Below are 27,437 nucleotides of genomic sequence, written 5' to 3' on the forward strand. Positions count from 1 at the left end.
AGCTGGCTTCCCATATCCACAGACCAAGCGGGACAGGATGCCTCTGAGAGAACAGCAAGGACCAGATGCACGCGCCACCCCCCACCACCCCCAGGCCATGATGCTACACAAGCGTCCTCCCGAACCCAGACACCACCCTGAGAAAAGGCAGGGAGAAACAGAAAGGGAAAAAGAGCCTCATTTCTGAATACTGAACTGTACAATTTTTAGATGTCCTACACAAGTATAGTAAATTCTCTCTTAACATCATCTATAGATTCTTGGAAACTGCGACTTTAAGCAAAACGACATATAACAAAACCAATTTTACCACAGTCTTATAAATATAAATAAGAATTAAGTTTCTATGGCACATTTCTGGTCACAAAAACATTATTAAACTTCTAAATAAAAGACCAAAACACTTCTAATATTAAACACTGACATAAATGTGGGCTATAAGTATATTTAAGAAAAATTAATAAAAATAAATAAGGTAATTATTTACCAGCTTATTCCAATTCAGAGTCTCGGGTGGCCAGAGTCTCTCTTGGCAGCTCAGAGTTCCAGGCAGGAACGCACCCTGGACAGGATGCCATGGCAAGGTGCACTCAGACGCACCCACACGCACTCACAGTGGAACCACGTAGATAACCTAACATGCGTATCTGTGAGATGGAGAGGAAACCGGAGTGTCTGCAGAAAACCCACGCAGATGGGGGAAGACAAACAAACTCCATACAGACAGTGGCCCTAGCTGGGAATCCTTTTTTTTGTTTCTCATCGATGTTATGATAAAATGACATTGAGCCCAGCGTGGTGGCTCACACCTGTAATCCTGGCACTTTGGGAGGCCAAGAGGAATCTCTTGAGCCCAGGAGTTTAAGACCAGCCTGGGCAGATGGCAAGACCCCATCTCTACAGAAAATTTAAACATTAGCTGGGCATGGTGGCATGCACCTATAGTCTGTTACTCAGGAGGCTGAGGTGGGAGGATCCCTTGAGCCCAGGAATTCAAGGTGGCAGTGAGCAGTGATCATGCCACTGCACTCCAGCCTGGGCAACAAAATGAGATCCTGTCTCTAAAAATAAAAATTAAAAAAATTAAAAATAAAAAAACACGATGTTGAATGAAATGATGTCATTCGAGGACCTACTGTTATCAGCGGCCATGCAAGCTTTGCGTACTGAAACAGCGCAGGGGCAGACTTAGATCTAGATGGAAGGCAGCCCCTTGACTCAGAGATAAAAGGAAAAAATCACCCAGAAACCAGAGTCCCCATCTCCTTGAGCAACAACACTGTTTCTTGAGGCAGTTCAAATGCGTTACTCAACTGCCGTCAGACTTCTTTCTGCATCTCTTCAGAGGCTGCAACTCTTAGAAAACAACTGCACAGAAAGGAGGCAGATACGAGCAATAAAGATGTACTCCTGCAAGCAAATCCTCACAGTGGAGACAGAGGTGTGATGCTAAGAGCCCTGAAAGGCTTGTCCCCAGAACTACATCAGTTATAGGTATCAAATCCGAACCAGCACAGCAGAGCCTCAAGGAGTGAATGTCCGCTAGACACTCAAAACTGAAATGGCAGCTGGTCACAGCAACCTAAGCTGCAACCAGAGATTTAAAATCACAATTTTACCAGCATCCAGATGGACCACGAGCAGACTCAAGGCAGATGTGCCTTTTTGCTCTGTTGGCAAATGGCAGGTGTGGATGGATTTTACCTCATTGGAGGATGAGAAGACACAGAAGGAAAAACATGAAAAACAAATGAAACAGCAGCCTGGTCATCAATGGGACAGCAGACATTTTGAAAATACTTCTACAAATCATACAATTTCTAAAAACATTTTGGCATCCTCAATATATCAAAATACATGACATTTGTGAAATCAGAGGAGTAAGTCACAGGAAACAACTGATGAATGTAGAAAGACAAGAGGATGGGATTATAAAAATAAAGGGGGAAGGAGGAGGGAACTGAGTGAAATGAGGGATTGTAAGAAAACCAGTGTGAGAGTGTATCTTTTAATAAGCTAGTTTAAAAGAGTACACTCATTGCCTCACCTAACATGTACATCACTAGACATAACAGTGATTTTCCTGTTAGACCCTAATGGTTTTCCTGTTTGGACTTCTCTCCTTCCCTCCTTCCATCCTTCCATTCTTGCTTTCTTCCTTCCTCTTTCCTCCCTCCCTCCCTTTCTTCCTTTCTTTTAATGCTCATTTTCTTGTCTTCTATTTTTCCTTTCTCCTTTATAAACCATAATCCTAACTATACAACAATTTGGAAGGTTTGCACTTTAATTTGAAGTCTAAGTTATATAAATGTATTTTTTCTATATTAAGAAAGTCAAGAACAAAAAAACGGTTTTCTGCCCCTCCTCTAAAGTAACACAGGGAATTTAGAATTGTTTTACTTACCCTCACCTTTTTCTCCCACTTTCCAGCCTCTGTTAATATAATCTGGACTTTTAGGCCTACCTATTGTTATTCTTATCTTCTAGTGTAGAGTAATTCTTAGATTTATAAACATACGTTTCTTTCTGTTCACCTCTGTATTTGGCTGGTTATAATGCTCACAGATAATTCCTTTATACAGCAACTTCTCTAATCCTGGATTGTACATTGTGACTCACTTGCTGGTTGCCTAGAGTGTGTTTTCAAGTATATTTATTCCAAAGACAATATTAGCAGTGCATTATCCACTCTACCATATCTAAGAATGTCTTTCTGCTGTCTTCACGCCACAGTAACAGAGGCAATATGTAATCCCTAGTTACTATATTTTTCCTTTATTGCAAGAAAGAAATCTGAATTCAGCTTCCATTTTTATAGGTAAAATAAGATTATTCTAATTTGCGCCTGGATGCTTGTAAGATTTCTTCAGGCCTTCCCACGGTTCAGAATTCTTGCCTGTGTATATATGGGTATTGGCCTTTTATCATTAATAGTGCATATATAATATTTTTTAAATCACAAGTTTCCTTTGATCATTGTTTCTGTAACAGTTATACTGGTTTACTTTCTCAGAAATTTCTATAATTTTTAGCTGGAATTCCTATTCCCTATCTCCACACTTATCATTTACTTCATCATTTCTTCAACTATTTATTCCTTCGTGTTGTGGAGCATCCTTCACTGCCTTGATTCTCCTGCAGTCTAAATTGTGCTCGTTACTCTGATAGGTACATTTTTCCTATCTTTCCATGTAATCCTTTCTCATCTTAGCTTCTTTTTTAAATCATCCTCTTGTCATTTCATGTTAGTATACTCTTTCTTCAAGGTCGTCTTTTTTGGTTTCACAAATAATATGCATTTTCTACTGTATTGAAGGAGTCCAATCAGTTTTCAGAAACTAATAAAAGCATAATTATATTGAAAGACCTTAACAGAACTCTCTAAGATGAATGCAAATCAAGTAGACAAGTAATATGGACATTTTGCATATTTCAAAATTTGTTCTACACAGAGAGAAATAGTCCTTCTTTTCAAGTGCCCATGGAACACTTTTAAAAGTTAATCATATATTAGGTGAATTTTCACTGGCGGTATTAATCATATTACAGGCAAAACAATTCTTTGTGTGGAGTTCCCTTATGCAAGTCCTGACCTTTAGCAAACTTGGCCCCCGGCATAGTGGCATAAATTCCAGTAATTCCCTCATTCTCCCCTGCAGCACATCCTTACAACAGCCAAAAATGCACACATCCAAATGTCTCCTACAATGAGAACCTCTCTACTAGACTATAAAGATTTCAACAAATTCAAAATATCCAAAAACAGTTCTAAGAGGGAAGTTTATAGCAATAAATGCCTACATTATAAAAGAAGAAAGATCTCAAATAAGTAGCCTGACATTATGCTTCAAGGAACTGGAAAAATAACAAACTAAACCCAAAGTTAGCAGAAGGAAGAAAATAATAAAGATCAGAACAGAAATAAATCAAACAGAGGATAGAAAAGCCATCAGGAAGGGGAAATCAATAAAGCTAAGAGTTGTTTTTTTGAAAAATCAAACAAAATCAACAAAAGTTAGACTGAGAAAAAACAGAAGACTCAAATATCTAAAATCAGAAATGAAAACAAAAAAATTACAACAGACACCTAAGAAATAAAAAGTATCAAAAGGGACTATTATGAATAATTATGTGTCAACAAATTTGATAACCTAGAGAAAATGGATAAATTCCTAGAAAAATATAAACTACCAATATTGAATCAGGAAGAAACAGAAAGCCTGAACAGATCTATAATAAACACAGAGATTGAAGCAGTAATTAAAAACTTCCCTGCAAAGAAAACCCCAGGACCAGATGGTTTCATGGCTGAATTCCACGAAACTCTCAAAGAATTAATACCAATACTTCTTAAACTCTTCCAAAAAAAAAAAAATCAGCTAGCGGGGATACTTTCTAACATATTTTATGAGGCCAGTATCACCTTGATACCTGCGCCACATGAAGACTCTACACAAAAAAGAAAATTACAGGCCAGGAATCTCTGATGAACATTGATGTAAACATCCTCAATAAAATATTACCAAACCAAATTCACAATATATCAAAAAGACTACACACCATGATCAAGTGGGATTTATTCCTGGCAGGTAAGGGTGGTTTAACGTATGTAAATCAATCAATGTGATACATAAATAACATTAACAGACTGAAAGACAAAAACCACATGATCATTTCAATTGATGCAGAAAAAGCATTTGACAAAGTTCAGCATCCTTTCTTGATAAAAACTCTCAAGAGTTTAGGTATAGAAGAAAATTTCCTCAACATAATAAAGGCCATTTATAAAAAGTTCACAGTTAACATCATAATCAATGGGGAAAAACGGCAAGCTTTTCCTCTAAGATCTAGTACAAGGTAGGGATGCCCACTCTCACCACTTCTATTCAGCATAGTACTGGAAGCACCAGCAAGAGCAATCTGACAAGAAAAAGAAATAATAAGCATCCAAATCAGAAAGGAAGAAGCAAAATTATCTGTACTTGCAGATGACATGATTTTGTATGTAGAAAACCTCAAAGATTCCACCAAAAAAAAAACCTATTAGAAGTAATAAATGAATTCAGAAAAGTTATAAAGTACAAAATCAACATATAAAAATCCGTGGCATTTCTATACACAAACAACCTAGCCTAAAAAAGTCAAGAAAACAATCTCATTTATGATAGCATCAAAAAAATCAAATGAAATACTTAGGAATAAATTAAACCAAGGAGGTAAAAGACCTGGACACTAAAAACTATAAAACATTGGTGAAAGAGATTCAAGAGGACACAAATAAATGGAAGGATATTCCATGCTCATGGATCAAAAAATTTAGTATTGTGATGAAGTCCACACTACCCAAAGCAACCCCCATCAAAATCTCAACAATATTTTTCACAGAAATAGAAATCCTAAACTTCATATGGAACCACAAAAGACCCCAAATGGCCAAAGCAATTCTGAAAAAGAAAAACTAAAGTTGAAGGCATCACACAGAAAGGTAATCAAATTAGTATTAGCAATGTAATCAAAACAGTATAATACTGGCATAAAAACAGACACACAGACCAGCAGAACAGAATACAAATCCCAGAAATAAATCCAAACATATACAGTCAATTAAGTTTTAACAAGGGTCCAAGAAGACGCAAAGGGGAAAAGGTAGTCTCTTCAATAAACGGGTGCTGGGAAAACTGGAATTCCACATCCAAAAGAATGAAATTGGACTCTTATCTTACACCATACACAAAAATCAACTCAAAATGAATAAAAGACCTAAGCATAAAATCTGAAACTATAAAACTCCTAGAAGAAATCATAGAAGGAAAGTGCCTTAACATCGCCCTGGGCAATGATTCTTGGGTATCACACCAAAAGTTCAGAATAAAAGAGCAAAAATAAATAAATGGGACTACATCAAACTAAGAAAGTTCTGCATAGCAAAGGAAACAATCAATAAAAGAAAAAAACCTACGGATTGGGAAAAATATTTGCAAATCACATATCTGATAAGGTGTTAATATTCAAAATTTATAAAGAACTCATACAACTCAATAGCAAGAAAATATAGCCTGATTAAAAATGGGCAAGGTGAATAGACACTTTTTCAAAGAAAATATAAAAATGACCAACAATATGAAAAGGTGCTCAACATCACTAATCATCAGGGAAATGTAAATCAACACTACTGTGAGATAACACCTTGTTAGGAAAGCTATTATCAAAAAGACAGGAGATAACAAATTATTGGTGAGGATGTGGAGAAGAGGGAACCCTTGTATACTGTTTGAGGGAATATAGATTGGTGGAGCCATTATGGAAAACAGTATGAAGATTTCTAAAGAAATTAAAAATAGAAAGAATTACCATACGACCCAGCAATTCCTCTTCTGGGTATATACCCAAAGAAAATGAAATCACCACCTCATAAAGACATCTGCACACCCATGTTTATTGCACCATCATTCACAATAGCCAAGATATGGAAACAAACCAGGTGGCCATTGGCAGATGAATGAATAAAGCAACTGTAACACACACACACACACACACACACACACACACACACACACAAAGGAATATTATTCAGCCTTAAAAAAGGAGGACCTGCCATTTGCCACAACATGGGTAGACCTGGAGGACATAATACTACGTGAAATAAGGCAGACACAGAAAAAAAAATACTGCATGATCTCACTTATATGTGGAATTCAAAAAAAAAGGAAAAAGTCAAATATACAGAGAAAGGAAATAAAACAATGATTACCTGGGGAGGGAACACTGGGAGGAAATGGGAAAATGTAGGTCAAAGGATAAAAAGTAGCAGATATGTAGGACTAACAAGTCTAAAGATCTAACGTACAGCTCAAGGACTATAATTGATAATAGTGTATTACATTCAGGATTTTTGCTAAATGAGTAGATTACAGCTGCTCTTCCCATGATGGGGGGTTGAGGAGAGGAAATGGGTAACTATGTGAGGTGACTGATACGTTAATTTGTTTCACTATAGTAAGCATTTTACTATATATATTTATAGATATACATATATGTATCTCATATCATGTTGTATACCTTAAATATACACAGTAAAATTTATTTTTAAAAATATCAAAACCATGACAATATTATGAGACTCTATATTCATTTTTAAAATATAGGACTTATACAAAATTCTGGAGAAGAAAAGAAAGTCATCATCATTTTCTAAGTAACTATTAGATCAATGAGGAAATAAAAACATGGTAACGTCTTGTGGAAAATAATGAAAATGATGATACCACATACAGGAGTATGCTATAGAGATAAAGCTATGTTCAGAAACAAATTCATAGCAATGATGCTTTCATCATTTTTTAAATTTTTATTTGTATTTTAGATTTGGGGGGTACACTACAGGCTTGTTACAAGGGTATACTGCATGACGCTGAGGTTTGGGTTTTTATTGATCCCATCACCCAGATAGTAAACATAGTACTCAATAGAAAGTTTTTCAACCCTTGCCCCATCTCTCCCTCCCTCCTTATGGAGTCCCTGGCATCTATTGTTCCCATGTTTATGTCCATGGGTACCCAGGGTTTAGCTCCCACTTGTAAGTGAGAACATGCAATGTCTAGTTTTGTTTCTGTGTTAATTCACTTAGGATAATGGCCTCCAGCTGCATCCATGTTGCCACAAAGGACACGATTTTGTTCTTTTTTATGGCTGCATAGTATTCCATGGTATATATAAACCATATTTTCTTTATCAAATCCACCATTGATGGGCATCTAGGTTGGTTCCACGTCTTTGCTATTATGAATAGTGCTGTGATGAACATATGTGTGCAGGTGTCTTTTTGGTAGAACAATTTATTTCCCTTTGGGTATACACCCAGGAATGGGATTGCTGGGTTGAATGGTAGTTATATTTTTAGTTATTTGAGAAATCTCAAAACTGCTTTCCACAATGGCTGAACTAATTTACATTTCCACCAGCAGTGTACAAACATTTCCTTTACTCTGCAGCCTCACCAATGCCTGTTATTTTTTCACTTTTTAATAATAGTCATTCTGACTTGTGTGAGATGGTATCTCATTGTGGTTTTGCTTTGCAATTCTCTGATGATTAGTGGTGTTAAGCCTTTTTTCATACACTTGTATTCTTTTGAGAAGTGTCTCTTCATGTCGTTTGCCCACTTTTTAATGGGGTTATTTGGTTTTTGTTTGTTCAATTCCTTATAGATTTTGCATAATAGTCCTTGGTTGGAGGCACAGTTTGCAAATACCTTCTCCCATTTTATAGGTTGTCTGTTTATTGTATTGATATTTTCTTTTGCTGCACAGAAGTTAGTTTAATCAGGTCCAATTGTCAATTTTTGTTTTTGTTGCAATTGCTTTTGAGAATGCAGTCATAAAATCTTTGCCTAGGCCAATATCCAGAAGAGTATTTCCTAGGTTTTCTTCTAGAATTCTTACAGTTTGGGGTCTTACATTTAAATCTTTAATCTATCTTCAGTTGATTTCTGTACATGGGAAGAGGTAGAGGTCCAGTTTTATCCCTCTTCCTATGGCTAGCCAGTTTTCCCAGCACCACTCCTTAAGCAGGGGCAGCAAATAGCAATTTCTTTCCAAAGAGTACAGTGTGGAAAAGAAGGGGGAAATACGGTAACTTTACAGTGGAAAAATCTTACAAATATTTCCTCAGCCAGGTGATCAGAGTTAACATGAATAGCAGTGTTAATAATATGATGTAATGAAAATGACCCTGTAACTCCATGGTTTTCCCCCCCAAAACACACACTCTCAAGTCTAATCATGAGGAAAGCATGAGGTAAATTCCAACTGCTGGGCATTCTACAAAATACCTGACCAGTACTACTCAAAACTGTCAAGGCCATCAAAAATAAGAAAAGTCTGAGAAAGTGTCACAGCCAACAGTAGATTGAGGAGGAGGCATGAGGGCTAAATGGAATGTGGCATCCTGGATGGGATTGTAGAACAAAAAATGGACGTTAAGTAAAAGTTAAGGAAATGTGAATGTACCAAAATTGGTTCACTAATTGAAACAAATGAACCATACAAATGCAAGATGTTCATAATAAGGGAAACTAGGGGTAGGTATAGGGGAAATCTCTGCACCATATTCATAATTTTTCTGTGAATGTAAAACTGTGCCCAAATAAAAAGTTTAGAAAAAACTTCCAGATTAAAAAGATTGAGGAAAACATGAACAAAATTAGAGATAAAGAGAAGGTACAAACAATATGAAAAAGAATTATTATTTAAAATACTATCTGAGATTGTATATTAGTAAATTTTTAAATCTTCGTGAAGTGGATACTTTAAAATCTTAGTGACATGGATGCACTGCCAGAATTGACTCCAGAATAGCTAGTAACCTGAAATAGAATAGTAAATATGACAGCAGCTGAGAAAAGAGTTAGAGAATTGCCTCCAAGAAATTATCTGAACCAGATGGTTTTTCCAGTGAAATCTTTCAAATTTTAAGGGAACAGATAATCCCTGTGTTATATAAACTGTTGCAAATCATAGAAATAAGTGAGCAGCCACCCCCATTCATTTTATGAAGTTCACACAGCCTGACAAAGCAAACATACATACATCTACTCTCCACCCCCAACTACACCTCCTATACCATAACAAACATTTCACACACCTGTGTGTGCACACGCAAATACAACTAACCTGGCTTATAAATATAGATGCAAAAAATCTGAATAAATTCATCCCTTTAAATCTGGTACTAAATTAAAAGGATAATCTTCCATAACTCAGAAGGGTTGGTGCAGGAATAAAAGACTCATTTAGTATTTAAAGCTATTAATTTTAAAACATTAAATATGTTGCTCATGAAATAAAAATTTATGATAATTTAAATATATATTGAAATGCATTCAATAAATTTCAACACTTAGTTCTTATAGTTCTCAGCATAGGAATAACTGTTAAAAAGGACACAAACATTAACATTATTTCCTAATGATATGTTCACAAACTAAAACAAGGTAAACAAGTAAAAATAATTAGAATTAATAATATAATTTAGTTAAATGTACAAATAGAAAACAAATTATAAATGTGTAAGACGTCACTATGTCATTAATAACCCTTTATAAATATGATGGGCTAAACACCAATGAGGGTAATAATAAAAAGATATATAAGACCTATGCATAGCTAATAGATGTATGAAACCTGCAGAAATTCCTTGACATATAAACGATAATATAAGAGATACATACCGTGTCCCTGTTGATGCAGTAATGTCTAGTAATCACAGGAATACTAATAATAACTCAATTTGTTGAGCACTTACTACATGCTCTAGAAGTCAGCTACCATGTTGTGAGGACACGCACGCATCCTATGGAAGAGTTCGTGTAGTAAGAAACTAAGGTCTCCAGCCCACAGGTAGCAAGAAACTGAGGTCTGCAAACAACCATGTGAGTGAGCTTGGAAGCTAATTCCCCAACTCCAGTAAAGCTTTCAAATGGCTGTAGCCCGGGCAACCATTTAACACGAGGGATCCTGAGTCAGAACTACCCAGCTAAGATGCTCCCAGATTCCTGGCCCACAGAAACTATGAGATTATAAATGTTTGTTGGCTTAGGTTGCCATGTTTTGGGGGTAATTTGTTACACAGCACTAGATAACCAGTACAATGATCTTGCAGGAAAATAATGACACCATGGAGGCAAGACTGAAAGCTGTTTGAATAGTCTGATAGAGAAATGCTGAGATCAAACCATTTAATAATGGGGGTTTAAAAAAAAAAAACCGGTCAGATACAGATAGGGCAGAAAAAATACTCATTTGGGGAACTCAAGGAAGAAGTGTAAAGGAACAATGAGGGAGGAACTCAGGCTGGCTCTTGAGTTTCCAGTTTAGAAGACTAGATGGGTGATGAAACCATTAACCAAAGCAGAGAAAACATATAAAAGAAGGAATAGGTTTCAACAATAGGGAGGAAGAAGGAAAGAAAAAGAAGAAAACCAGCAGGGAATAATAAATCCAGTAAAAAATGTACTATGCTATGAGAGGTCATTGTCTCAGATTCTTTAAAGATGTCAAGTACAATCAAAACAAGTACAAAATGGAGGTATGCCATTAGATTTTGAATTTAGGAGGACGACTGATGAAGCAGCTTCCATAGTGTGACAGTAGAAAATACAGACATGGAAAAGTTAAGAAGTAAATGGAAGTTGACCAGGTAGCACCAAGAGATGTGGACTATTCTCTCAACAAGTCTGACCTTTAAGGAGAAGAGGGAAACTGAGTGGTGTCTGTTTTAGAGTAAGGTTTTAAAAAAATGAGGAAAAAGGCTTATTTGTATGTTTTGCTGGTCATTCACTGGTTCAGTGGCTTTTCGATTCTGTTTTAGGACTAGAAGAGTTAAACATGGTAAGTTGAAGGAAAAGAGCCAGAGAGATTGAAGCCTTTTTCCTCGTTTTTTTAAACCTTACTCTAAAAAAGCTCCAGATGAAAAATGGAATGGCTGACAAACCAACAGCCAGTGAAAGCGATGGGATGTTACTGATTCTGGCCTCAGAGAATAAGAGTACCTTCCCTTCATGTAAACTTAGAGGGAAGAGGCAGGGGATGGATGAGCATAGTCAGGATGAAGCTTAGAAACAGAAGGAAAGAATATGAAGGGATTCCTACCCTGTAGATTCATTTTCTCTGGAAAGGAAGACCAAACAACACAGTGAAGGAAGGTCTCGCAGAAGATGGGAGACGAAGCAGTTAGTAACAGTTTGGAATCACCATTTTGGAGAATGTAACAGAGATTGCTAAGCAATGCTGAGACTCCAACGAAACCAAAAACCAACATCCTTACCTGTGTCAGTCAGCACAGTTATGTGATTTCCTCCCTCTATCCTCTGCATATCAGAGTAGAAAGAGACTACCAAATTTTGAGTATTTAACCAAGCATCCAAAAGCAGCAGTATCACATATATGAATCTCACAGAAAAGGCACCTAGAAAGAAGTATTCTCAAATTTTAAAAAGCCTAATTGGTTACGATGTTTATGTTTTGTGTTTATATGCATTTATATATTTGGAGCTAGAAACACAAGAGAAAAATGTGACAAAGACAAAAAGAATAACCTCTATCAAAAGCAGACAGTAAGCAACCCTGTCACTAGATGTATTTGTCTCAAAGAATATTGAATTCTACCTGTATTCATTAGATAAACGATAGAAACTAAGGGAAAACTCCTGGCGATGTAAAGAGTTTTGATTTTTGCAACATGCCTCTAAGAAAACCCAAAAGTGACCCCTCAGTAATGGGATGGGACAGACTTTTAAAATATTTCAGAGATCTCTAGCAAGTACAATATTGTTTACTTCAAAATCCCAGTAAAGTTGAGGTTAATATGTCTGGATTATAAGGTTCAAATGTGATATAAATCAATTTAATGTTGTTTTCAACTTTCTCTTGGAGTCAAGGCCTCTTTTGTGTTTAGTACCTATAAATAAAAGTAAATGCACTATCCAAACACAGTTATTTTTTTCATTTATTTGCTGTCGCTTATTGGTGATGCTACAAGCGAACTGGGATGGTTTTTGTGTTTTGGAAGCTGAAAACAGGTTGGAAATTGTCATTCAGCCATCAGCCCAAAGTCCTTAAGGTTAATTGTTTGTTTGTTTGTTTGTTGGAGATAGGGTTTCACACAGTCACAAATGCTGCAGAGCAATGGCATGACTGCAGTCTCAAACTCCTGGGCTCAAGCAATCCTCCCACCTCAGCCTCCTGATGCTTGGCTAATTTTTAAATATTTTGTACAGACAAGGTCTCGCTATCTTGCCCAGGCTGCTCTCAAACTCCTGGCTTCAGGCAATCCTCCTGACTCCACTTCTGAAAGCACTAGGATTACACGCATGAACCACCACACCCAACCTGAAGCTAACTCTTAAATAAGAGGATAAGAAAAACTGACTAGAAAAGAAAAATACCCATCCTAAGAATTTCTCCCTTCGTTTAAAGAGAAAAAATGAAAAGAAAGAAAGTATGTTTGGGTATGTTGGTAGATACGCTGAAATAGGTCTGGCTTTAATAATGTGGTCATGCTTAAAATGATTCTGAACATAGCTTTCAAGTCCCTTGCAGCTCCAGCTTTCATACCATTAAGTCCACTTAATTTCCATGTTAGAATATCAGCACTAATCTCACATTACAGGAATTGTCTACAGGGCCTACAGCAGTCATGTGACTCCAGAAATACCATGTGAGCTCTACAGTTTTAAGCCAAATATATAATCCAGGAGCTTCAAATTTTTTAAAAGTGCTTTAAGGCTTTTTAAAGTACTTATTGTAACTAGATGCTGCCACCTACTGGCAATTTACAAGTGCCTTAAACTGTGCTGGTAACAAAAAATTATCATAGAGGGAAAAAAGGCAAAATTTTCCTGTTTTCCTAATAACACTTCTAAAAATATTTTATTTAGAAATTTATGACTATATATGATTGATTAAAGTATTTTTAAATTATTATACATTTCTCATTAAAACAGTAGCTGAGATCCAATGAGTAATGGGAAATTCATCTCAGTGTAGAACAGATATAAGTAGATTCATACCACCTTATGATAGTGCCTATGTTGAAATAGCAGGAATATGAGACTTTCAAAAAAAATCCATGGCATGAGGTCAAACTGGACTCTTGTGTTTCTAATTATTTCTTTCATACTTGCAGTGAAAATATTCTACTAATAACAACAAATTTAAGCTGATTATTCCAAAAGCTTCCTCTTTTAGAATAAGGTAATAGTCATGTAGTCCAAAACAAATTAATGTAATTAGGTTAATAATGCAGCCTAAAGTAAAATGCTAACTACTTTTTTAAGATTAAAAAAAAAAACAGATATGTATGGCAATAAGTGACTCCAAAACATATGTCTATGAAGTAAACAGCAAGCAGGAAATTTCATTAAGGAATCTGGCTTTTCTGTAAAAGAACAATCATCAAAAAGAGATTCTATTTAAATCTGAGGAAGCCAGTAATACAATAATGTTACCTCTTTATTTTGGTGAACCGGTCAACTGTGAACTAATTAAGATAGTCAGTAGCAAGAGTGAAGGGAAACAGACATCTGGTTCACCTAACAGTATCTTGTATTCCCTTTTCCTTTAACATTGACCCTGCTTTTGAGCATCTTACCTGTTTTGTACACACTGCCAATACATAATAACCAAGAAGTCAGAATCTAAAATCTGACGCTTTAATAATGTCATCATGTTTAAAACAATGATTCTCCTAACATAGCTTTTGAGCCCCTTGTAGCTCCAGCTTTCATAACTTTAAGTCCACTTAATTTCCATGTTAGAACATCAGGACTAATCTAACATTATGGGAAGTGTCTAAAGGGCCTGCAGCAGTCACGTGACTCCAGAAATACAATGTGAACCTAGATTTAAGCCAAATATACATGCCAGGAGCTTTAAAAATTAAACATATTGTATAGTTTTGATTTGATTTTGAAAAAAGGGCAACTGAAAACAAATGTCTTGCCTTCCAGGACCAAAAGTTCACTGGGTAGTGAACTCTGTGACCGAAAAGGTTAATGTTAAAAGGTCACCACAGATCCACTTACAGAGTGGCCTGTCTTACACTGCTTGCTCCAGAGTCAACCACAAGCAGGTGTGGTCTTTCAGAAAAGCCCTATCCACTAGAAAAATCAGTATTTGACTCCTGGTTTCCAAACTATAGATGCTGAGATACTATGACATCCAGAATCTCATTCCTGACACTGTCCATGTTTTTGTTTTTGTTTTTGTTTTTGCTTTTGGGAATAAGGGGTGTAGTCTCATTTCTAGGAAGGTGTAGAATTCCTGATAAACATTGAAGGAAATATATTAGTAAGTTTTACTTTTCCAAACAGGCTACGTTCATATACTGGTCTTTAGACATTTAAATAAATTAAAAAGCAGTTCATAAGCTATAGCTTTAGAGGTGCTCTTGCACTATCTTTTTAAAAAAATAATGTAATTGCTAAACTCAGAAAAAAAACAGATTTGAGAAAAACATGTTATTCCAAAATACTGCCCTAATAAAATGTATTACAAAGACACAATAATCAAAATAGAGTGGTATTAACATCAGCACAGACAGAAATTTTAACGGAATAGAAAACCTTGAAACAAACCCAGTTCGTACATGATAAAGTTAGCACTTCAAATAAGTGGGGAAATGATGGATTATCTAATAACAGGTCTTGGAATAGCTGGTTAGCAAATTGGGAGAAAAAACTAAATCAACTATCTACCTCATATCTAATACCAAAATAAATTTCATGTGGGTTAATATTTAAATTTTTTCATTAAATTATAACTGATGAAAGGAAATATATATTTTTATATAATCTTGAGACATAAAAGGCCTTTAAAAGTAGAGTACCAATGAATGATAACATAAATGACTAGAGCAAGAATTTAAAAAATTAAATTTAAATTAAAAAAAAGAAAAATGTTTTGGTATTTGTGACAAAGAATTAATATCCTTAATATTTAAAAACGTCTTTCAAATCAATAAAGAATGCCTCACTTTATAAAAGAGCCTAAGACATGACTAGGTAACTCACAACTTGGCTAAACAAAAGAAATATATAACCTCCCTGATAATCAGAGAAATACAAATTATTGTGATTCCACTTTAAAAAAAAAAGCTTAAAAATAACTACAAAATCCATTGTTGTTGGCATAGAAAACAACATTCAGATACAATGTGGTAAGAATCTAACTTGATTTCAATAAGTCAATGTGAATAAAAATCTTGTGAAACTTCAACCCTGGACTAAGTATTTCTCTTATAGGAATGTATTCCAAAGTATACCCTATATACTCTATAGCTGCCCTAACAAATTACCACAAACTTGGTGGCTTCAAACAACAGAATTTTATTCTCTCACAGTTCTAGAGGCCAGAAATCCAGAATCAAGGTGTCAACAGTGCCACATTCCCTCCAGAGGTTCTAGAGGAGATTCTGTTCCTCCCTCTTCCAGCTTCTGGTGGTTGCCAGCAGGCTTGAGGCTGCATCGCTCCAATCTCTGCCTCCGTCTCTGCAGCACCTTTTCCTCTTCCTTATCTACCTCTTCTCCCTCCATCTCTTTCTGATAAAGCTACCTATGATGGAATTTAGGGCCCATCTCAATATTCCAGGACTTAATCACATCTGCAAAGACCCTTTTTCCAAATAAGGTAACATTTACAGGCTCTAGAGATTGGACACAGAAATCTCTTGGGGGATTGAGGTGGATGTTTTTCAGCATACCACAGAAGGTAATCATTGCAATAATTGACTAACGGCGTCATTGCAACATTATGTGCAATTTTAAAAACTGAAAACCTAAAGGAATAATCTAAATGTTCAATAGAAGGGTATTAGTTAAACAAATAATGGCACATCCATCTAATGAATTAATGTATAATCATTAAAAGTAATGCTGACGCACATTGTTCCAGCTATCTATTGTTGCATTAAAAAATCACCCCAAATCTAGTGGCATACGGTAATAATTATTTCAGGCAATAATACTTATTGATGCTGAAATTAGTAGGTGAAAGCTGGAGAAGAAACAGGATATTTGCATAGTCTTAAAGTATCTCCCCCAAGATATGTATTAATTGTAAAATAAAAAAATAGTAATTTTACAGTGGAGAAAACCAGCAGACACCATCTTAACAAAACGATCAAGGTGAAACATTACCAATAACGATTACCAATATCTAACAGCATCAGGTACACCAAGTGTGATCGACTGAGAAGGGCACATAACTTCCAGAGCATGCTTGCCAAAATTCATAACTTTCATCTAATCATGAGAAAACATCACATAAACCAAAACTGAAGGATATTTCACAAAACAGCTGACCAATACTCTCCAAAAGGGTCAACATCACGACAGACAAGGAAACACTGAGGAACTATCACAGAGCGGAGGAGATTAAGGAGACATGACAACAAAATGTAACATGGGATCTTGGATTGGATACTAGTAAGTAAAAAGGACATTAGTGGGAAACCTGGTAAATGTTTAAGAAAGTCTATACTTTAATTAATGGTATTACACCAATGTTGATTTCTGAGTTTCGATCACTATGGTTATGTAAGATTAGGAGAAGCTGGGGGGAAGGGTATACGGAATTCTGTACTACTTATGCAAATTGCCCATAAATTTGAAATTATTTCAAAATAAAAAGTAAAAAACAAAACTTAATGGCATACAACAAATACGCAGAAAATGCTCCAAGTCACTAATCATTCAGGAAATATAAATTAAGCATGATGAAATATCATCTCACTCCTGTCAGAATGGCTATCACCAAAAACACAAGAGATAAAGTGTTGGTGTGGATGTGGATTAAAGGAAACCCTTGCATTGTGTTGGTAGGAATGTAAATTACTACAGCCATTATGGAAAAGTGTATGGAGGATTCTCAAAAAACTAAAAATAGAATTACCATATGATCCAGAAATCCCACTTCTGGGCATTTACCCAAAAGCTTTGGAATTCATTTGTCAAAGAGATGTCTGCTCTTCCATGCTCACTGCAGCACTACTCACAATAGCCAAGTTACAGAATAACCTAAGTATCCACCAACAGATGAATGGATAAAGAAAATGTGGTATATATACACCATGGAGTACTTTTCTGTCTTTCAAAAGAAGGAAATTCTATCATCTGCAACAACATGAATAGAATTAGAGAACATTATGCCAAGCATAAACCAGACACAAAAAGACAAATACTACATGTTCCCATTTATATGTGGAATCCAGAACAATTGTACTCAGAGAAGCAGAGTAGAATGGTGGTTACCAGAAGCTGGAGGATGGGAAAATGAGAAAATAATGGCCAAAGGGTACAAAGTCTCAGACAGGAGGAATAGAGTTTTTCTTTGAGATCTATTACATGGCATGGTGAATGGCATCAATAATGATGTATTGTACATTTCAAAATTGCTAAGAGACTAAATTTCAAATGGTCTCACCATAAAAGATGTTAAGTATTTGAGGTGATGGATAGGCTAATTAGCTCGATTTAATTATTCTATATTGTATTCATAAATCATAATATCACTTTGTACCCCATAAATATAAATTGTCAATTTACAATAAAAAATTTTTTTAGTTAATGGCATAAAACAGTGAACATTTTATTATGATCTTGCTTCTGTGGGTCAGGAATTTGATGGACACAGCAGGAACAATTTATCTCTGCTCCACTATGAATGGGGCCTCAGATGGCTGGGTAGCTCCCTTTGGCTGGAGATGTTTGGAGTAGGTCAGGGGGCCATATATCTAGCCTTGGTTATTCTCTGCATTGTGTTTGGTCGAGCTAAAATGTCCAAGCTTGCTCCTTTATTCAGTGTCTGCATTGAAACTGTCGAATAGTCAGTGTATCGGTTTCCTAGGGCTGCTATAACAATTTACCACAGGCTGGGTGGCTGCAAACAACGGAAATTTATTCCCTACAGTTCTAGAAGCTAGATATCTGAAATCAAGGTGTCAGCAGAGCATTCCTTCTGAATTGTTCCTTGCATCTTCCTAGCTTCTTTTGGGTTCCAGCAATCCTTGCATTCCTTGGCTTGTAGCTACATCCCTCTATCTTCACACAGCCTTCTTCCCTGTGTCTCTATGTCTCTTTGTGTCCTCTCCTCTTTTTTGAAGGCCCATCCTAATCCAATAAGACTTCATCTTAACTAAGTCTCTGCAAAGACCCTATTTCCAAAAAAAGATACATTCCGAGGTTCCAAGTGGACATGAATTTGAGAGAGACATTACCAAAATCACGATAGCCAGGAACTGGCTACAGTCGTCTTCTCTCTGCATAGCCCCTCCATATGGCTTGCCTGGGGCCTCTCACAGCATGGCAACCTTGGGCAGCCTGACCTCTTACATAGTGGCTGGCTTTCCTCTGAGTGAGCATTCGACGAGAAGCAGAAACTGCCTGTCTTCTTAAAGACAAGGCCTGGAAATGGCATAGTGTCATTTTTGCTGTAGTATATCAATCAAAGTTGTTCCAGGCTAGCCAAGACTGAAATGGGAGGGAGAAAAGGACTCCATCTCTAAATGAGGAGGAGAATGAATACAAATAAAGAGAAGGAACTAATGGCAGCTGTTTGGAAACAAATGACCACAGACATCTATTACTGACAGCTAAAGGTGCTCCAGAAATACAAATTAGTCGGGAAAAGGTTACAAAATACCATATACATATATAATTTGATCCTATTTTTCTTCTCAAAATATATATATGGATATTTGCATTAAACACATCTCAAAAGGTAAACAGTAAACTAAAATATTAATAGTGGTTATCTCTACAAGTTGAGAATTTAGCTGATAGCAATATTTTTGTTTAACCAATATTTTCTTATGTAGATTACACATGTGTTACTTCTGTAACAAAACAGAAGATGCAAAAAGTAAATGATCGATGAATTTAATATAGGCCAGACTAGTATTTTTTGATGTTTCAACTAGGATATATAAAAATACAAAATGTTTCTAATCCCTAAAATTTTCACCATCATATAAATGGGTTAAAGGTTACATGACTCCATAATATTTCTGTTTTCAAAAAAGAAGATTCACAAATATACATAGAAACAAATGAGAAAGGTAGAAATAAATGTGCAGAATTGGTTCATCTCAAATAAACAGGACTGTGAGAGACCAGGAAATAGGAAAAATTAGTCATAGATTTTAACAAAAGGCGTTCCACAGGCTCCTAAGCAGTTAGGGAATTGTATGCAGAAAATGGGATCTAGAGACACCTAAAAGAGACAGGAAGTAAAGGCAATGACATACTTCTGTCTGTTTCCCAGTTTGTCCCTGCCCTGTCTCCCTTACTGTCAAGCAGACACAAACACTTAAAGACACCAAAACATACCTAAGCTTGGAGTAGTTTCATATAATCCTACCTAATGTGATCAATTATTTCCCTAAAGAACAGTCAAACTCACAAAGAACAGGACAGAAAAACTGGATTGGGAATTTTACTTTAATCCAAACATTCTATGACTCAGATAAAAACAAAGCTGAATGACATCTCCATCTACTCACCAACAGTTTCTTCAGACGCAGCAGTCAGAGATAAAAATTTTTTTGTATTTTCCATCTCCTCTTTACTTTGCCAAGCTTCACTATATTTTGCAGACTAATGAAAGAAAAATTTAAATTTAAACATGGGAAAAGAAGGCAACTATAATCATTGATTTTTTTAATTCCAACACAGCTCCCAGTCACATACATACAAACGAGAAGTCTCAGGCTTTTTTTCTTTTTTTTTTTTTTTTGAGGAAATCTGTAAATGTTCTCTGTTCTCACAGAATTCTGTCAACCGGTATTCCCAGATAGAGTCAGAGTATACACCTATCATTATATGATAATTACCTTGCTTAAAGTATCATAAGTTTCTGCTTGATATTTTTATAATTAGTGAGTAACCTAAAGATACACCATCAAATTTAAAAATTTCAGACATTTCGGCCGGGCGCGGTGGCTCAAGCCTGTAATCCCAGCACTTTGGGAGGCCGAGACGGGCGGATCACGAGGTCAGGAGATCGAGACCATCCTGGCGAACACGGTGAAACCCCGTCTCTACTAAAAAATACAAAAAACTAGCCGGGCGAGGTGGCGGGCGCCTGTAGTCCCAGCTACTCGGGAGGCTGAGGCAGGAGAATGGCGTAAACCCGGGGGGCGGAGCTTGCAGTGAGCTGAGATCCGGCCACTGCGCTCTAGCCCGGGCGACAGAGCCAGACTCCGTCTCAAAAAAAAAAAAAAAAAAAAAAAAAAATTTCAGACATTTCAAGATTGTTACTCTATTTTATTATGTTTCCATTTATAATTCTTGCTTCAAAGGAAATAAAAACTTGCTTTAAGATTCAATAGGAAAAAGTGATAGGCTAACTTTTTCTGCTAAAATTTCCAGAAACGATTTATCTAGTTTAAAGCATTGCATTGTGAATGTTTCTTTCTTTCAATCCCAATGGACTTCCTGGGAACCTCATAAAAATGTATCTTTAACTACTACATTTTTAATTCATATTATTGTCTAGGAAACTTTCCCAGAAGTCAGTCAACTGTTCAAGGAGGGCTTTTCAAAAACAACCAATCTCTTATTACACACGGTTCCTTACCTTAAAGGCCCTTTGCTTTGAGGGTCAAAATTCAAGTATGAGTCAGTGGCTATACACCAAGTCAATGCCAACATCTAGTCAACTTCAAGCCCTCAATATTATAGAGAATAAGAGGTCCAAGAAGGCCAAGGAAAGTTATGGAGCACCAGGAATTTGTTGAGATAGGAGCAAATGAAGTATAGTCCTGGACTTCAAGCACTTTACAGCTTCCCAAAGATCTTGACCAGCACAGGAAACAGTCAACTCCCCAAAACTTGTTTGTCACAAAGGTTTACCCAAATAATGAAGCTAACCAGAGGGTTAAACTGTGTCTATTTATCTCCAAACTATAAGGCTGCTGAAGAGAAAGCAGACATACGTACTTGATGAAAGCAGCTATTACACCTCTTCCTGTTCCAGAGATGGAGGGGCCCAGCACTTCACCAGCCTGCTGCTGGTAAGAGACCTGGTACCCTGGGCCTGTCCCTGGGGAGATGAACACGCCAGTGCAGTGCTTGAAATCTGAATGCCACAGACCAAGTTTTCTTCTCAGGTTCCAGAAAAATATCACCCCTATAACTCCTTCATACACACACATATACATATCACTGCCACCACCTCCACAAAATAAAGCAATAAAGGCAGGCCACAGTAACACCATGGTCCATGATTTTCTTACTCAACTTATAGAGGAAATTCTTTTTTTCTATATGTACATATAGAAAATATATATTATATATGTACATAAAAATATATATTTATATATATATATATATATATATTTTTTTTTTTTTTAGTGCCTCGCTCGGTCAGCCAGGCTGGAGTGCAGTGACATGATCATAGCTCACTGCACAGCCTTGAACTCTTGGGCTCAAGCAATCCTCCCACCTCAGCCTCCCGAGTAGCCAGGGCGACAAGCACGCACTACCATGCCTGGCTAATTTTTTAATTTTTTTGTACACATGGGGTCTCTTTATGTTGTTCAGGCTGGTCTCAAACTCCTAGCCTCAAGCGATCCTCCTGCCTCGGCCTCCCTAAGTGCTGAGATTACAGGCATGAGCCGCCATGCCCAGCCAGGAGAATTTGTTTCTTACATGTCAGCATAAGGTTAGAGAATTCTTACCTTAATTTCTTCCCACAGCTTTATTCTCATTTCTAGACCTTGCTTCTTAATTTCTTTTTCTCTGCATTGTTTCTTTGCCAATATTTTATCAAGTTTTTTCATCTTCTGAATAGCATCTTGAAGTTGAGAATCTAATTCTTCTAATTTGTGTTCATCTATATTGTGTGGAAAGTAAAAATAGGTCTGAAGTATAGTAAAATTATAAAGTTTTGTTTCGTTCTTACAATTTGTTCTTTCATTCAACAAATATTTACGGCTTATAGTAATAACTACTATACTGGTACCATGTATCTCGATTTACAAGGTGCTTTCACATGTATTTGTTTATATAATTACCTAACAACCCTATGAAATAGACAGTTATCTCTATTTTACAGTTGAGATAACTGGGTCCTTTCAAATAGGTAACATATTATAGCACTGGACTCAGAAGTGATTCTCATGATTTTAAATCCCAAATTCTTTCTCCTTCATTCTGTTACACTTTCTATGTTCATGACTAAGAAACAGAAAATAAAGAATAAGACAAGAATCCTGTCCTAAAGCTGCTTCAGTCTAACTGAAAGAGAAGGCGTGTACACAAATGGCTACAGTAAAAAGCCGTATGTCTTCAGTGACACAAAGTGGTTGCAACACATAGAAATAAGAAAAACTCAAACAAGTACTCCATGTAGCTTGTATCTTTTTTCTGTGCTGCTTCCTTCATTCTAATTTCTTGAAGTACCTAAAAAGGTTCTTGAATTGTAGATAATTAGATAATCCATAGTAACTTATTTGAAATTAAGGACACTTTAGAACTTCTGTCATTAACTTATGATTAATGATAATAATAACTAACATTTATAGAGTTACCTGATAGGCACAGTTTTAAATGCTTTATTTTTAAGCATTATATCATTTAATGTTCATATTAACCCTCTGAGGTGGTATAATCACTGTTCTCATTTTACAAATTAGTAAACTGAAGCTATTTTGTAACTGAGTTACACGTATGTCCAAGGTCATATAACAGGTAAATGCCAGTCAGATTCCACCCAAATCTGTCTGACTGCAGAGCCAAAGCTCTTAGCCTCTTAGCCACAGATGATATTCTCTCTTTTTAAATCTGATGAAAGCTGATAATCCAGCAATGAATGAGCATGAATGCTCAAACAGTAAGTCTCAGCCACCCCAGGATAGATCATTAGAAGTCGCATATTGTGCTAAGTAAGGCCAAATTTATCAACTTTTGAAAACCCAAAGAGTTCAGTGATGTTTCCCTATAATGGACATCACTTCTTCTTTTTTTTTTTTTTTTTTTTTTTTTTTTTTTGAGAGACAGGATCTCATTCTGTCAGGCTGAAGTGTGGTGGCATGATCATAGCTCACTGCAACCTCGAACTCCTGGGCTCAAGCAATCCTCCCACATCAGCTTCTGAATAGCCAGAGCCAAGACTACAGGTGCATGCCAACATACTTGGCTAATTAAAAAAAAAAAAAAAAAAAAAAAATTGTAGAGATGGGGGTCTCACTATGCTGCCCAGGCTGGTTTCAAACTCCTGGGCTTAAGTGATACTCCTGCCTGGGCCTCCCAAATGCTGGGATTACAGGTACGAGCTACTGCCCTTAACTTCCTAATTTCCTTCTAAAGGAAAAAAAGAAAGAGGAAAGCAACTTATTCAAAAAGAATACTGATACTATTAAGAAGGAGGTTCCTGGAATCTTATTGCTTATGTACTTCAAAAGCAACACCTTCTAGTTCTCATTCCCAACTGCCAATCCTAGCATTCTCAGGCTCTGTCAACATAGGTAGTCTATATAGCAGGCATTTTGAAGTAACCCATTCAGTACTAAAACCATATAAACAAATCCAATGTAAACTGTGTCAACAGCTAACCTCAATTATAATATCTTAGATACAGGAAGGGGACAGGGAAGTGCTGGGTAGAAAAAGGTAGGGTCCCTGGTGAGGGCTCTACCCTTGGGCCTGTACCCACGGACCTAAATGAGAACAGGCACTCCTATTTTCACGCCCAAATATTGCATTTTCCAAGACCACTCTGGCCCACCATGCCCCCATCCTGTGCCCCTATAAACCCGAGACCTTTAGCATACACGACACAAGTGGCTGAGGAATAGAGGAACACACCAGCAGACACCGGCAAACCAGTGACTGCGGAACGATGCAGATGCCAAGGGGAGTTCAGTCAGAGGCAGCTGGAGGAGAGTTCAACCACCGGGCAGCCCAACTCCAGGGTAAGACCACCTTCCCACTCCATCCCTCTTCCGGCTCCCCATCCATCTCACTGACAGCTACCTCTACCACTCAACAAAACCTTGCACTCATCCTCCAAGCCAACATGTGATTCAATTTTTCCAGTATACCAGAGCAAGAACCCAGGATACAGAAAGTCCTCTGCCCCTGTGATAAGGCAGAGGGTCTAACTGAACTGATTAACACAAGCCGCCGGCAGACAGCAAAGCTGAAAAAGCACACTGTAACACTCCCACTTGGGCTTTGCGAGTTGTAAACATTCACCCTTAGATGCTGCTGTGGGGTCAGAGCCCAAAAGCACTCCCCAAGGCCTCTGCACCCCCCTCTAGGCGTTTGAGCAGCAAGGCACTGAAGAAGTGAGCCGCACCCCTGTCACACATCCTGCAAGGGGGATAAGGGAACTCTCCCATTTCACTTTGTTTCCTGAAAACCATAATCCTGAGTCACCTGACCTAACAGTGAGAGCTGATCTCATCCCAAACATACTCTAAATCACAACTCTCAAACTTTTTCTCAGCTCCCCTTTACAGCCTTAAAAATTATTGAGAACCCAGCTGGGCACGGTGGCTAAAGCCTGTAATCCCAGCACTTTGGGGGCCAAGGCGGGCGGATCACGAGGTCAGGAGATCAGACCATGCTGGCTAACACAGTGAAACCCCATCTCTACTAAAAATACAAAAAAATTAGCCAAGCGTGGTGGCGGGCACCTATAGTCCCAGCTACTTGGGAGACTGAGGCAGGAGAATGGCATGAACCCAGGAGGCAGAGCTTGCAGTGAGCTGAGATCACACCACTGCACTCTAGCCTGGGTGAAAGAATGAGATTCCATCTCAAAAAAAAAAAAAAAAAAAAAAAAAATTGAGAACCCATAGTAACTTTTCTTATGTGGGTTGTAGCTATTGATAATGAACATATTAGAAATCAACACTGAAAAGTATTGTAAATATTTACTTATTAATTCACTTTCAAAAATTAAAAAAACATGCTATTACTAATTATGTTAACATAAGTATCACATTTTATGACAAATAACTATATTGTCAAAAAATTAGTGAGAAGAGTGGTATTGTTCAAATTTGCAATATCTGGATGAAGGGAAGACAGCTGGATTCCCATATTCTCATAGGAAGACAGTCATCCTATTGTAATCTGTTGTTTTGGCTAAAGTATATGCAGAAAATTTGGCCTCACACAGATATATGGTTAAAAAAGGAAGAAGAAACTTAATACCCTATTCAGATAATTGGATAGTCTTCTTTGATACTACACCAAAACTTAACAGGGGTGGTTTCTTACAGGTTAACTGTTAAGTGAAATCTGTAATCAAATCAGTGAGCTTTACGTATTTGTTCCATTAAAATCCATGGATCTATATTTCATGTTGAATGAATGGATCTTTTATCCTACATTGATCATTTGGAAAACAGTGGTTAACTAAATTATGCAGACCTTCAACCTGTTAACACATTTCATTACACAAAGGCATCAGTTAATATTGCCACCAGTTTTTATAAGAAAAGTCTTAAGTATTGGAAAGCTATCAACCTCACAGTGACATATGCAGTTTTCCAAAACTGTAATTTTCACTCGAAAGCTCAAATTTTACCATTGGCAACAAATACTGTCAGTAGTTATCCTCGAAGTAACATGTTTATTTTCTTAAAAAGAAGTCTACCAAATACCCATCTGAATGATAATTGTCAGTCACTCTTTCAAGTAAAAATGGTGTTCCATTACAAAAGTGGCCAGTTCAGCTCTCAACTCCAACCATCACAAAAGTACTTTTCTTCAACACAACCTTCAAACTTTGGCATACAGCATAATTGCTTTATGTATACTTCCCATTTTGCCCCACAGGATGTTAAGAAGATGCATATTTAAGGGTAAAAATTTCATAAAATTTAAAGTTTTTACTGATTCACAGCCGGTGACACTGGCTATTTCTTTTTCCTGTCAGTGCCTGGTTGCAAAGAATACAATGACTACTAGTGCATTTTGGTGCCATTGTCTAGATTCATGATAAAGCACCAGGAATTTTGCTCACCATTCCTTTTATACCATCAGTACAAATGTCAATATGGTGAACACAAAGGCAAACAGCATCTCAGTATTACTATGAAAACAGCTTTCACCTTGCAGAGCCCCTGCAAGGGTCTCAGGGACACCATCTCCCACCATATCCCCATGGCTCTGCAGACCACTTTTTGAGAAACACTATTCTAATTCAATCTGACTAGAATTAATTTATCACTATAAAAAACGTCATTTTTTAAAAATCCAAATGTTATTGGGTGGGACTATCCCCACAAATTATAGCATATATTTTATTGTACAATTTTAGTCATCAAAAAATCAATAAATTGCATCATAAAATGCAGAAATACTCCCTGCTTGATTAATGTATAATGACCACAATATTTTATTAAATAACATATTTTGTTATATTTCTAATATAGGTATATTTAAGGGCTCTTAATATTCTTATAAATAAAAAGTGGTGATTACTTGCTCACAAATAGTGTATGTCTTTTTCGGTTTATTATTTCTACTCAGTTGATAAAAACACAGGTAATACTAACACCTTCAATATGACATTTGTAATTATCATTAACATTTGTAATTATCATTAGCCAATCACCTAGTGATTATCCTACCTGAACACTCAGGGATTATCTGACGTTGAACCAAATCCAGATCTTCATCTGACCCCTCTTCAGCCAATTTTATTTTCTCAGAGCAGCTTTCACGCTTATCATCATTACTAGTTCTTCTGTTCTCTGTATTACTGCTTTCGGAGTGGTCCTCTTTACCAGAGTTCAAGTTGCTTGCAGTATCAACCTAAAAATAATTTCCAAAAAACAGTTTCTGAAAATACTGTATTTTTTAAAACTTTACATTTCTAGAAAGTTTTGACACTAATGGAAGCAGATGGAGAATGTACATAAATGCA

General features: G+C 36.6%; 1 protein-coding gene across 4 annotated transcripts in view; it reads right to left on the reverse strand.

Annotated features, from left to right (window-relative positions):
- Window positions 1-27,437, reverse strand: part of FSIP1 (fibrous sheath interacting protein 1) — a 194,984-nt gene that overhangs the window by 155,070 nt on the left and 12,477 nt on the right. For all 4 annotated transcript variants that reach the window (XM_050800147.1, XM_050800148.1, XM_050800146.1 and 1 more), the window contains exons 3-5: window positions 27,142-27,325; window positions 22,234-22,388; window positions 20,056-20,149 (exon numbers count right to left, since the gene is read on the reverse strand). In XM_050800147.1, coding sequence (XP_050656104.1) covers window positions 20,056-20,149; window positions 22,234-22,388; window positions 27,142-27,325 — 433 coding nt within the window. The remainder of the gene's footprint in view (window positions 1-20,055; window positions 20,150-22,233; window positions 22,389-27,141; window positions 27,326-27,437) is intronic.

Source organism: Macaca thibetana, chromosome 7 (genome assembly GCF_024542745.1).
Source record: "Macaca thibetana thibetana isolate TM-01 chromosome 7, ASM2454274v1, whole genome shotgun sequence".
In the NCBI taxonomy this organism is placed as follows: domain Eukaryota; kingdom Metazoa; phylum Chordata; class Mammalia; order Primates; family Cercopithecidae; genus Macaca; species Macaca thibetana.